General features: G+C 40.9%; 1 protein-coding gene across 4 annotated transcripts in view; it reads right to left on the bottom strand.

The window, feature by feature from the left end:
- The window catches only part of MOB3B (MOB kinase activator 3B), a 201,605-nt gene that overhangs the window by 123,705 nt on the left and 63,257 nt on the right, over positions 1–14,643 (bottom strand). For 3 of the 4 annotated variants that reach the window (XM_057298723.2, XM_057298722.2, XM_034967275.3), the window contains exon 2: positions 2,762–3,377. In XM_057298723.2, coding sequence (XP_057154706.1) covers positions 2,762–3,179 — 418 coding nt within the window. In that variant the 5' untranslated portion in view covers positions 3,180–3,377. Of the gene's footprint in view, positions 1–2,761; positions 3,378–12,898; positions 12,952–14,643 lie in introns of those variants that run through there. The other variant, XM_034967276.3, reaches the window with a different exon arrangement.

The following is a 14,643-nucleotide window of genomic DNA, read 5'->3' as shown; positions in this document are numbered from 1 at the left end:
AACCTCAAAGGATACATGAGAATTCACTAGACAGAGAAGTGAGTGATTACAGAAAGAGAGAAAAACATGAATAAAACCAGAGTGGTAAGAAACAAACCATTTCTGGGGGAATGAAAAATTCTGAGTGGTTACAATAAACAGAAGATGCTTATTAAAAGTACAGGTTCATAAAGAACTCAAATAACTCAATTGTAAGAAAACACTTAATTTAAAAATGGGCAAAGGATCTGAGATATTTCTCAAAAGAAGTCATACCAATGGCTAACAGGTATATGAATGAATAAAGAAAATGTGGTATACATACACAATGGAATACTATTCAGCCTTAAAAAATAAGGAAATCCTGTCATTTGTGACATGAATGAACCTGGAGAACATATGTTAACTGAAATATGCCTGGCACAGAATAACAAATACTGCATAGTTTCTCTTATGTTAGAAATCTTAAAATGTTGATCGTTGATCTCATAGAAGTAGAGAGTTAGAATGGTGATTACCAGAAGCTGGAGGTATACAGAGGGCGTTAGGGAGATGTTGTCAAAAAATACAAAACTTCAGTTAGATAGAAAGCGTAAATTCAAGAGATAAATTATACAATGTGGTGACTACAGTTTTCCTTTTTAAAAAGTGCAGGCTTTTAGGTCTCACCTAAGAGATTCTGATTTAGTTGTTAATGAGGAAGAGAGGATCAAGGAATTTGCGTTTTGAACAGAAGGCCCAAATAATTCTGATATAAACAAAAGTTTGACAACTGTAATATATACAGCTTAACGTTTTCCAAAAGATGCTAATGGTCTTTCATTAATTTTAAAAAAAAAGGTACCAGTGCCAAATAAGGAACCACCACATACTATTCTTTTCTTGGAAATTCATAATGCACATTGGCATATTAAAAGTCCTGTGGTAAAGAAATCAATTTCACTCAGCATTTCCCAAACTTATTTTTCCTTGGGGGAAGAAATCTTTACGATCTCTCAAAATACAAGTATGCAATGGAGGCTAGATGGGGTAGAGCTGAAACAGAGGATTCTGACCAGGTAAGCACGTTCCCTAAGCATACTGAATGACTAAGAAAATGTCTAGAAAAATAAAACAAAGTCGGTTACTCTGGGGGATATAGAGGCATCCATTAATTTCTTCCAAGCAAAGCCCAAAACCACCTATGATGTCCTGTTTTCCAGCCAGACAGCCAGAAACTTCCTCTCTCTCAAGTAACACACCATGGCTTTGTGCTATGACTTCTGGTCAATGCTCTATGTGGTAGCCACAGTTGCAGAGAGAACAGGAGTATGCAGAATTCAAAGCATACAGGTGAAGACACAAGGGGAAGGACAAAGAGGAGGTATCCTTGCCTACATTTATTTATCTTTATTGCTATTACATGTTCAGCATAGAGCACTGGCAGTTGCTAGTAAGGCTTCTGGAAAAGAAAAAATCCTTCCAGCTCCAAAAGTAGCCTATGACAGTCAATGAAAAGTGCAAAAGACATGAACCTAAGAAATTTCCACCACTCTGAGGTGCTTAATATTATGCCCAGGGGAGTTTTTGAAACCTGCCTTCTTCCTTCTATGCTGTGAACTGGGGGATTTGCCCTGACATACAACCTACCTCCTTCCTGTTAAGAAGGGGTAGGAGAGAGAGAAGTATGAGGGAACTGGACAAGCCAAAGCAACACCAAGATCCTGACAAATTGGTTTGTGTGCTGAATATTTCAAGATGTACATACTGCGTCAATCAATTTATACATTTTTTTTTCTGGTATAAACTTAATTACTTCCATACACGCCCTTCTCAACTTTCCATGTGCTATGTGGGGACACATCCTACCCCAATCTAGAGGAGATTTCAACAGTGTGTTTCAAATACGTTTTTTGTACTCCAACCATCTCAGGGCTTTTAAATCATAATTTCTAATAGCACAAGTATTTATTCCATCATTCCACAAATATTTCCTGAGTGTCTACAAGGTTGCAGGGCATTATGTTAGGCACTGGAGCTACAACAGTGGAAATAGGAGATTGCGGATTCCTATTCAGCCTACGGCATAAAACACTAAATTCTAAATTCAGTCTGAAAGTGCATGGAAAAATCTAATGACCAGCATCATGAAGAAATGTAAGAGGCAGAGAAGACTGACTGGTCCTTCCTTTTGAAGTGTTTTAGCCTGTAGCACAAAGCAAACAAACAATTTGCATTTCAAGTGTCCCAGTGTATCCAGAAGATATGCAAGGGTTAAAGTAAACAGCACAGCCTGGAATTAACAACCTATGATTAGAAGAGGGAGGAGAATTTCAGGATCTCTTTCTCCTCAGAATTTGAACCCCCAGTTTGTTTGATCCCCAAACAAATCTATGAATTCTCACACTGGAATTTCTTAATCCTCAGATATAAATACCAGTAACTGCATCAGAGTCCATGTAACTTTAGTCAGTTAACCAAAAAATAATAATCTTATCAAGATAACTGAGTGAGTCTGACATCTAGTCCTAAGAAAGCCAACACAATCACACCTAACATTTCACCAAGTCAGTGTTCCCCAGCATGTGGTATGTGTACCACTGGAGTCCACAAAATAAATGTAAGTGGTCCATAAATTATTTTTTTTTCATTTCAATGAGGCTCTTATATATCACTCACTACAGGTATGTGAGTGATGGGATTAATGCATGGGTGCTACCTAGCATTCAAAGGCAGTCTGCAAATTTTCATAGTGAAGGTTGTGCGGGTGACAAAAAAAACTGAGAGCTGGTAATGAACTTACCCACGCATGTTGGAAATATTTCCTCGTTGTTGATCTGAACCTCAATCCAATCCATAAGAAGGTTCATGTACTGGGGAGCTGGCAGCGCTGTTGGCTTCTTATACTTGAGATCATCCTGCCACCGATACTCATATTTGGGGCCCCCTGACATCACAGGACAGGTCCGCTCGGTGCAGAACTCACAGATGGTGCCATAGATGAGGTTGATCCGATTGAAGAAGTCCACCACATGTACTGCCACCCAGTCATTCTGGTCCTCCCCACTGGGCAACTGCACAGCCGCCTTCAGGTCCACACCCGAGTTGAGGGATGCCTGAGCCCGTTTGTGCAGCTCAAACCTCTGTGTGCCAGGTTCAAATTTCCTCTTGGGCCGGAAGGTCTTGTCCTTGTTGAATACCTGCTTCAGGGCTATGGACATGGTCTTCTCTTTCGCTTCCTTTCTTTTGCAGGAAGCAAAAAGGCACCTGGAACTTTTCAGGGAGAGATCACAGCCCAACAGTGTTTTCCACTGCCAGCACTCAGGCCCCAGTCTTACAGCCTGTAGCTTTTAAGCTCTTCTAAACAGCCCCTTCCATCTTCCTCTTGAATGATTTCCAAGGGAACCTCATGTTCTTTCCTAAAGGTAGAAGAGAAAAGGGAACACATGAGTGCCCAGTTCGCCTTTAAAAAATGACAGTCTTCAACCTGATTTCCACCTTGTGTTCTTGGCTGTGCCCACTCTCCATCCAGGTATATGGGCATGGGGGTTAAGCCACTGCCCTGTGACTCTGTACTGTTGATGCAAACCATGCAAATAACTAAAGAAGAAAAGGCATCACACTTGTTTTGTTCATGGCCTTTGTCAAATCTCTACTGGCTCTTCTTTGTGTGATCATAGGCTTAGTGGACCTTTCCAAGGTGTTAAGGATGAACATGTTGATCAATGGCCTGATCCTATCCACATGTGCTAGCTTTTAGGGCCCCACCCCCCAACAACTCCTATTAAGTAGGCATGGGGACACTTCCCCCATCCTTCTAGATACAGATGATGGAAGAGGTGTGGCTATCACACCAAGCTGGCTAATAAGAATGTCTCTCCTGGGAATTTGGAATCAGGACTCAGCCTTGGTTGGGCATTAGTGATGTGGCATTGGGTGAGAAGTGATGAAAACTGGGTCTGGTTGAATCTTGCTCGGACCGTGTGTAGTGCAGTTGAGAAAGCTGGTCTGCAGAGCCACGGAGGAAGAGGAGAAAAAGGAGAAGGTGGAGAAGGTGGCTGCCGATACACAGAGAAACAGAGACAAGAGCCTAAGTGGCCACAGAGAGAGGAAGACAAGAGAAAAAGAGAGACAGTGAGAAGAACTAATCCTGATAATCTTCTAGAAACTGGTTCCAATTCCTTTTGAAGCCTAGCTATGCTTCATGCCTTTTGGGATCCATTCACGTTTCCTGAATTAGTCAAAGCCTTATTGTATTTCAGCTAACTTGAGTTGGTTCTGTTTCTTGCCAAACATTCCTAACTATGACAGTATTTGTCACCTTCCAATATGCCGTCCTTTATACCCTTCATCTCACACTTTAGACAGCACTTTGAGGCAGAACAGTCCAACAGAACTTTCTGTTTCCATGATAATGCAAATGTATTATATCTATGGTGTCGAATATGGTACACACTAGCCACATGTGGCTATTGAGCATTTGAAATGTGGCTAATGTGACTGAGGAACAGAATTCTACATTTTATTTAATTTTAATGAATTTAAACTTAAATAGGCGCTCACAGCTACCACACTGGATGGCACAGCTCTGAAGTCTTCAATGCCCTCTTCTGCACTAACTTGTTGATCCTCACGAAAATCTGCTGAGGTTTATAGATTTATAATAGGTCTAATAGATTTATACTGGGTATCATTCTTCCTGGGTCTCCAAGACATACAATTACTTGCCTAACAAGATCCCATAGCTAGCTGGAGCATGCTGTTAGATTGAAATCCAGTTTGTTGACTCCTAGCAAATGCTTTCTCTACATGGCCATATATTCCCAAAAGTAATGGACTTCGACTTGTCTTTCCTACTGGTTTACAAAGCTTGTTTTCCCCAAAGCTTCTATCCACATATTCCCCAAAGACTGCTGTATAGATTGGTCGGAGGTGAAGGCTATGTTCTGTGGCCTTGAAATAGAGAGGAGATAACTGATCCACTCATAGGTCAAGCCCCAACAAAATGAGCCAACAGCTGTGGCCAGATTCAGAAGAGCCCAACACGGAATCTGTTAAAATGGGCTTGGAGCATGATCCCACTAACTGTTTCTTCCCTGCCTGTAAGGGGTTCCGTCATTCCACACTCAAACAGGGCTTGATGGTACTTTCAACCTTAAGTTATTGAGGCCAATATACCTAAGACATCCTGATTCCCCCTTATCAACTCTGCTCTTGGCTCACAATTGCTAACCAGGCGGCGGAATCCCCGCCCCACCCCCAGTCCCAAGGCCTCTGGCTCTCTGCCTGCTCACTTCCTCCCTCTTAACCCCACCCTCTTCCTAACAGGTTTTCACTGAAATGCCATATCCGCAAGGTGGGTTTTTTTTTTCCTATTCACAGGACATTGACCATTGACCCACTCCCCACCAAAGAGATCCATGTGGAAAAGCAGGTCACATGAAACTTTCTGCCTGAGACAGTCTGTGAAATCACACTTCTGGGTACCCTGGAATAGCACCTGTAAGGAGATCAACACAGAAACTCTGCAAAGTCTAGGGAAAGAATGGAGTGATCTCTTTTCCTAAAGAATACCTTCCTAAAAGAGACTTAGCTTGCCTGAAAACAGGCTTAAGAAACCTGAGGGTTTTAGAAGGAAATTTCCAAAATAAAAGAATGAGCTGAAGGTTGGAGATACAGAGAAAGGATGGTGAGGACTTGTTTTTTAAAAAAACAGACAATAGTCCTTCTATGTCTCAAATGCTTAATTGCTGACAGTATAACAGTAACCACCAAACAGCTGCCCCCTCATGTCTTGAACAAATAAGACTTGCTCTTCTATTAATCTGATAATGAGGGTACCATCAATGCCCACAGTCCTCAGAGCAACTTTCTTTCATGGCCATACATACCCTTGGTGCCACTAATCCTTCTGTTTTCCCTCAGCCAGGAGTGTCTGCTTGCATGGACACCATTGTGGAAACCTTCCTCCGTACCTGTGCCAGGCTTTTGTGGATGCCATCAACAAACCCCTCTGACACCTCTGATGGGAACATGTGAATAACACCGAATAATCACAACAAATCCTCCTCATCATAAAGCCTTGCGTGGACTGGCACTCGCAAATATTTAAATAAATATTAAAACACTGTTGGAAATTTGGGAATTTTTCTTCTAGAGATACTCATATAACAAATTTGAAGATATGTTTTTTTTTTTTGAGACAGGAAGATCACCTGAACCTGGGAGGTCGAGGCTGCGGTGAGCCATGATCATGCCACTGCTGGAGTGGTGTGGTGTGATCATGGCTCACTGCAGCCTCGACCTCCCAGGTTCAAACGATCTTCCTGTCTCAGCCTTCTAAGTACTTGGGACCGTAGGTGCATGCCACAATGCCTGGCTAAGTATTTTATCTTGTATTTTGTAGAGACAGGGTCTCACTTTGTTGCCTAGGCTGGTCTTGAACTCCTGACCTCAAGCAATCCTCCCGCTCTGGCCTGATACCAGTCTCTTGAACTGGAAGGACACTGATCCAAAACTTCAAATAGCTTTAAAGTCACTCTCTTTTTTTCCCCCAACTTAACAGGTTACCTGAGAGAGAAGGCATTTTTGGAGGATTCTTTCTCATCCAAGCCCCTTAATGCTGCATATTGACCACCATTTATGAAATCCTACTATGCACCAGATCCTTTACGTATATTGTTAACATTTCTAATCCTCACCACACCTTGTATGGTGGAAGTTTTTATGACCATTTTATATATTCAAAAAATTGAGGTTCAACTAAATAAAATAATTTGCCAGAAATTACAAAGTCGGTGGATGGTAAGGCTAAATGTCAAACCCCTATCCTTTTGGCATTGAAACATAGATGGTTTTTTCCTCACTAAAGCAGTTTTAAAGTTTCATAAATATTTTTATGTTTTCATAGCTCTGGCACATGTATATTTCAAAGCTCCTCACAACAAGACTGGAAAGGAAACTAGAACAGGTGGTATTATCTCCATTTTACAGACAAGGAAACAGAGACTCAGATCTCCTAGTGGTTGATCCAAATTTGTAAATGATTCTGACATGGTCAGACATGAGGATGTCTCTTTAGGTGAAACTTTCGAATCTAAAATGAAGCTTTCTTAAGAAGAAATAGGTTGATCAGGTAGGCCCCCCCATGTTTAAAGACAATGGCAATCCAGGATGGATAATAACAGATGTATCATGCCACTGAATGACAGAACAAAGAGGCACCCATCTGTGTCTTTTCCTGAGTGTGAGATGCCATATTGGCGCAGGTACCTGAGAGTTTTGAAATTAAAAAGGGAACTGTAAATGCACCTGGACTTACTTTCCCAGCCCAGAGCCCCCATGGGACCCCTGCCCATAATTTATGCTGTGGGCTAATCAAATAGTTAGAACAGTGCTTAGCCAATGTGAACTCAGGGATCTTGTTAAAATGCAGGTTCTGATTAGGCTGGTCTAACAATCTCCCAGGTGGTGCTGAATCTACTGGTCCATGGATGACACTCAAAGCATCAAGGCCTGATCTAACTAAGGGATCTTGTTAGAAATGTAGACTCTCAGGCTTCACCCCAAACCTGGTAGATCTAAGTGTGCATTTTAACAAAATCTCAAAAGTATATGATCTGAGAAGTGCTGGGTTGGAGGGCTGCCTGCCTGGCTGAGTAAAGGAATGAATAAACAAACTTCCATTTATTGTTTTGTCAACAGATTGTTTCAGAAACAGTCTTCAGTTGAGTGTGGGTATGTTCGAGAAAAAAAAATGAGAGATACTGTTTTGAATACAATCGCCTTGACAGATGGTGACAATGACCAGGTCTTTTGATCTGGACTGACTTGTATAGCCCAGCACCCAGCACCTAGGAGGTCTCCAGTGAATACCTTTTCATAAATGCCAGGTAGAGGGCAGCTGCTGCTATTGCAGCCTCATGCAGAAAGGTTTCTTTGGCTGAATAAACTGTAGCATTAGCAACAACACAGTGGTTATTTTCTGTCCTGTTTCCGTCTCAAAAAAAAAACAAAAAACAAAAAAAAAGTCATAGTTTTCCTTCTAAGTAGAAATGGAAAGTAAATTCTATGTCATGAACTGCACCCATGACAATGCTGGTTGTTAATAAATATTTGAAACCAATGGTTCATTTGATCAATAAACATTTACTAAAAGCTTTTTATGTGTCAGACACAGGGCTAGGCACTAAGGACATAGAGTTCATAAAAATGTGGTCCCTGTCTATGAAGAATTCACAATTTGGTATGTAGTTTTGAGGTTAGTTATTGACTTTTGCTTTTAATACTATAAAGTTCAATGCACCAACATGCATACTGATGTGACTCCTTCAGAGTATTACTTAGGTCAGGGATGAAACAGGACAATAAAGGGTGAGGTCTTTGGAAAGAGAAAAACAGAAATCTAAATAAATAGCACAAAACTGACAGAAGTTCCATGTGCTCTCCATATTTTCTGCCTAATAGATCAATTATAACAATAAAACATGTGCACTATAAAAACATGCAGAGAGAATTCGGCTGGGCTGCAAGGGAATGTTGACAAGGTAGCTAAGCAACGCGCTGGCAAGGAAAGTTCTAATTTTTCTTTTCCTATTGATGTCTTTTGCCTCATTAGTTGAGAAATCAAAGAGTCCCTGCCAGGGATAAGGAAGAAATAAAACAACTCTCCCAGTCACTCCTGAGAGATCCATCTTCTCTAGCCAGGCCCACCTCTAAGAGACCTTGGTGGTACTGAAGGGTGAGGGGGTTAGGAAAGGAGAGGGACTGAAGCTGATACCAGTTGCAGGAAAGGCAGTTCAATATCTTATCTATGTGGTGGAGGACTCCTCCTGGTAGGATCAGCTGGCAGGATGATTCATTTCCTACAGGAAATAAATCATATATATGGCCTTCCTATAGGAAGGCCATAAGAGAAATGCCCCAGAAACACCCCACATGAAGGAGGTTTAGTGTCATCTTCATTGCCAGGCACAGAGCTGACTTAACTGAATGTTTGCTGAATGAATGAGTAAATGACAGTGAATTACGAACATTTTACATCACAGTGAAACCACAAAAGAGGAACCAAAGTGGATCTCCTGTCTTCAGTTATTTGGGGACTCTATGTCAATTTGTAAGCTCACTGCCAACTCACTGAGGCTGCTGGGATACCCTGAAGTAACATGTCTGCCTCCTGAAAGGACAAGACTTCAGCTCAACTTTTCTTTCAAATGAGCTGCTCCATTCCTCTGTGTTATCTGAAATTCCACCTCTTCAGAATCAAAGAATGACCAGTCTGATTTCTCATTTTCCCACTATATTGTTCTCTTTATAGCTGGAATAGTCCTTGGAATCGTCCTCTCACTTCCCAAATATTGAATTAAAGTAGATTGGGTTTTTATTTTAGAGGGGTGTATGTATGTGTGTATCATAAAATGAACATCGTCTGACCTTTCCAGGATCCAATAAAGGATGTGCCTAAGATGCAATTCCATCAGCCCTTATGCACTATTTACCTTATGCCTACTTAGTAGGTGCCATCTTTGCCCACAGGACAACCCCAGAATGGAAGAGATTCCTGCCTGAGAAGCAGCTTTGCTATTTTTTTCCCCAACGAATTCAACTCCTCAACTTTGAGCTGTCATATCACTGCATTTCGTTACATTAGTTGGGAGAAACCTTGCTGCCTCATTTTAATCTTCAAAGATATGCATGGTTTCAGAGCTTAGAATGCTCACATTATTTCCGAACACAGAGGAAGTTAGTACAAATAGGTGTAACCATACAGAAGTCTGTCACAGGACTATTCTGCTCATCTTCTAGCTCTTCAATGGTTGTTTGAATTGCATTCTTGCTGTTTCACAGGCTTATTGTTTTGGTCATCAGTGCAGACATTCTAGCATCAAATGTATAAGTAAATAGTCCCAAAATGAAAGCATTACCTGTAACCTTATACACTGTAGCAGCAGCAACAGCTACAATAGATGAATGCACAGGTGTTTTCAGCAAAAACCTATAATGATTCATCATCATTCAGAAGAGGACACTTAGTGGTGAGAAAGAATGGAAAGAGTAAAAGAAAAGAGTGGGATTTGTTTGGTATGGTTTGAAACATTACCTACTGACAGTCCATGGAACAAAAGACAGAGTTTTAAAAAATGTTTTCTGAAATAAAGAGAATAATGTTCCTTCTGGACACCAGTACCAACTAGCTTAGATTCCCAACAATGACAAAGATGAAGACTTTTTGGTCAAACCTTGGGCAGGGTTGATCCAATCTTACTGCAGTTTTAAAAATAAATAGTAAAGTAAAATTATTACAGGATAAAAGCTCAGATGACCTATTTAATCTTATAAAGATTATAAATCTTATAATGACATCCTACTGATTATACTGATTTTTTTTAAAAGAAAGAGAAACTTCTCTAAGTCAGTGAGAGATTTGGTATATTATTTCCAGATATTTAGACTAGCTAGAAAATACTCATTTTTGTGGCTTAAAGAAAGAAACATGAATTGGAAAAAAAACAGTATCTAAGTCAGGTGAGGGTAGAAGAATGGGGGATGTGATGAGAACTACAGATAAAGCTTAAATTATAGCTGAAATAAAAAATTAAGGCAGGTAAAAAATGTAAGTATTTTTACTTTTTAAAGCATGGGTGTATATCAGCTGATATGATGTCATTCTGAACCTTCAACGGATACTGAGATAAGTATTTTTACTTTATAAAGCATGGGTGTATATCAGCTGATATGATGTCACTCTGAACCTTCAACGGATACTGAGATAAGTATTTTTACTTTATAAAGCATGGGTGTATATCAGCTGATATGATATCACTCTGAACCTTCAGTGGATACTGGGATAAAGGTCATTGTCAGTTACCCTTTCTTTTTCTTTGAAACAGGGTATGTCAATCCTTTCTTGGAAAAGTCTTAAAGGAAAAAGATTCAAATTAAAGGAAGTTGGATCCTGTAACTGACAACAGACTTGTTTACTCTTAGCCACTAAGTGAACTTGAGTCTCAAAGTCTGAAAAATTTCTAGCCCTAGCACCATGAGAACTTATGTATGACATCTGGAACCATTGCAAAAGATCTTTGCAGGAAGGTGGAGAACACAAAATGGACTAGAAGACTGGAAATTCTAAAATACAGTTTGAATTTTCAAAAGATTATAAGTTTAAGTTTGACAGGGGATAGGTAAAATTAACACCAAGAGCAGGCAAGATTAAGAGGCACTAAAGCCCAGTGGCTAACAGCACACAGCTTTTGCAGGGTTGCTGCAAGAATTCAAACAGTTTATGTAAAACATTTAGCAATAGCAAGTACTGAATATAGTATAGCGGTTGTTGCTATCATCATTTGAATCATATTATGATACAAGTTTTACTAGAGAGTCAGATTCTTGAGAGACCAGTCACCTAGAATCTATCTTAGGATGCCTAAAATTCTAATTATATAATATTAACACTGGCATTTATTAAGGACTTCCTATTTATTTTAGTTTTCACAACCTTATGAATAGGTATTATTATTATACCTAATTTACGCTTAAGGAAACTGAGACACAGTGAGATTGAAGCTATATCCTGATCACAGAACCAGTAAGTAGCCAAGCTGACTCCAAACCTCTTACTACCTACTTAAAAGTGCCTCTTTAGACAGTTGGGTAGTTAAAGAAAAAAAACAAAACAGGGGAAGTTCTGGGGTACACCTAAGGGGGTCAGGGAGGAAATGGGAGAAACAGAGACCTAGCCCTATGTACATTGTCATGTGCCACTCCAGAAGAGATCCATTTCTGGAAACTTTGCGGTCTAGATTCAAAAGACCTGGATTCAAATTCTGGCAATGACTTTAGCTGGCTATGTCTTTGAACAGACACTTTTTATGAATCTCAGTTTTGTCTTCTTTAAAGATGATGGTGGCTGGGCACAGTGACTCACGTCTGTAATCCTAACACTTTGGGAAGCTGAGCCAGGCTGATTGCTTGAGCCCAGGAGTTCGAGACCAGCCTAGGCAACATGGCAAAACCTCATCTCTACAAAAAATACAAAAATTAGCCCAGTGGGACATGCCTGTAGTCCCAGCTACTTGGGAGGCTGAGGTGGGAGGATCACCCGAGCCTGGGGATGTCAAGACTGCAGTGAGCCATGATTGCATCACCGTGCTCCAGCCTGGGCAACAGCATGAGACCCTGTCTCAAAAAAAAGAAAAAAGAAAAAAATAATAAGGATAATGGTTAATGGTGCTTACCTTTATTGTAAGTTTACTGTGAAAATTAAAAGAGATATTGCCAGTGAAAGTACTTCACAAATGGAAAACAATTATATGGTTATTGACATAGTGACTGATAAAAGAAACTATGACTTTTGACTTAATATCAAGAAATGATGTGAGAAACAGAAAATGATTCAGTTCAATGCAAATGTGTGTTTACGAATAAGAAATAGGCAGGAGGTGGTAGGGGTGGGGGGCACGGTGGCAATGGAAGCCCTGCATAGCAGGAAAGAAAGAAATAAAATGCTTCATTCTTGCTTAATTTGGGTGGACTTCTAATTCTCAGGCAAAAAGAAATAATATTAACCTCAGTGATTTGATAATGAGTTAACAATATCCCCCAACATTTATAACACACTTACCGTAATATTTTGAGGGAGTTCCAGTATTTTTTGCATATAATAAATCTAATGCAATATGGTTTATTTCATGAATTTGGGCAAATTATATCCACCATGCCCTTTCACTAATCCCTCAAACACTTTTCAGAATAGCATATAAATACTCTACATTTAACACATTACATTCCTGGTTATAATCCAGTTACAACCTCTGTATTCTGATAATAGAAATGACTTTCTAAACTGTTTAAAAAGTTATTTTTTATATTAGTTCATTTTCATGCTGCTGATAAAGACATACCTGAAAATGGGAACAAAAAGAGGTTTAATTGGACTTACAGTTCCACATGGCTGGTGAGGCCTCAGAATCATGGCGGGAGGTGGAAGACACTTCTTACATGGCAGCAGCAAGAGAAAAATGAGGAAGAAGCAAAAAAAGAAACCCCTGATAAACCCATCAGATCTCACGAGACTTATTCACTATCACGAGAATAGCATGGGAAACACTGGCCCCCATGATTCAATTATCTCCCCCTGGGCCCCTGCCATAGCATGTGAGAATTCTGGGAGATATAATTCAAGTTGAGATTTGGGTGGGGACATAGCCAAACCACATCATTCTGCCCCTGGCCCCTCCAAATCTCACGACCTCACATTTCAAAACCAATCATGCCTTCCCAACAGTCACCCAAAGTCTTAACTCATTTCAGCATTAACCCAAAAGTCCATAGTCCAAAGTCTCATCTGAGACAAGGCAAGTCCCTTCCATCTATAAGCCTGCAAAGTCAACAGCAAGCTAGTTAATTCCTAGACACAATGTGCGTACAGGTATTGGGTAAATACAGCTGTTCCAAATGGGAGAAATTGGCCAAAACAAAGGGGTTACAGGGCCCATGCAAGTCCGAAATCCAGCAGGGCAGTCAAATTTTAAAGCTCCAAAATGATCTCCTTTGACTCCAGGTCTGACATCCAGGTCATACTGATGCAAGAGGTGGGTTCCCATTATTTTGGGCAGCTCCACCCCTGTGGCTTTGCAGGGTACAGCCTCCCTGCTGGCTGCTTTCATGGGCTGGCATTAAGTGTGTGTGGCTTTTCCAGGTGCACAGTGCAAGCTGTCAGTGGATCTACCATTCTGGGGTCTGGAAGACGATGGCCCTCTTCTTACAGCTCCACCAAGCAGTGCCCCAGTAGGGACTCTGTGTGGGGGCTCCAACCCCACATTTCCCTTCTGCACTGCCCTAGCAGAGGTTTTCCATGAGGGTCCCGCCCCTGCAGCAAACTTTTGCCTGGGTATCCAGGCATGTCCACACATCTTCTGAAATCTAGGGGGAGGTTTCCAAACCTCAATTCTTGACTTCTGTGCACCCACAGGCTCAACACCACATGGAAACTGCCAAGGCCTAGGGCTTCCACCCTCTGAAGCCACACCCTGAGCTCTACGTTGGCCCCTTTCGGCCACAGCTGGAATGGCTGGGACACAGGGCACCAAGTTCCTAGGCTGCATACAGCACGGGGATCCTGGGACCGGCCCACAAAACCACTTTTTCCTGCTGGGCCTCTGGGCCTGTGATGGGTGGGGCTGCCATGAAGATCTCTGACATGGTCTGGAGACATTTTCCCCATGGTCTTGGGGATTAACATTAGGCTCCTTGCTCCTTATGCAGCCGACTTGAATTTCTCCTCAAAAAATGGGTTTTTCTTTTCTACTGCATCGTCAGGCTGCAAATTTTTTGAACTTTTATGCTCTGTTTCTCTTTTAAAACAGAATGCATTTAACAGCACCCAAGTCACCTTCTGAAAGCTTTGCTGCTTAGAAATTTCTTCTGCCAGTTACCCTAAATCATCTCTCTCAAGTTCAAAGTTCCACAAATCTCTAGGGCCACCAGTCTCTTTGCTAAAATATAACAAGAGTCACCTTTGCTCCAGTTCCCAACAAGTTCCTCATCTCCATCTGAGACCACTTCAGCCTGGACCTTATTGTTCACATCACTATCAGCATTTTTGTCAAAGCCATTCAACAAGTCTTTAGGAGGTTCTAAACTTTCCCACATTTTCCTGTCTTCTGAACCCTTCACATTGTTCCA

This window comes from Pan paniscus, chromosome 11 (genome assembly GCF_029289425.2).
Source record: "Pan paniscus chromosome 11, NHGRI_mPanPan1-v2.0_pri, whole genome shotgun sequence".
Taxonomy (NCBI): Eukaryota; Metazoa; Chordata; class Mammalia; order Primates; family Hominidae; genus Pan; species Pan paniscus.
This window is presented reverse-complemented; position numbering and strand designations above follow the sequence as displayed.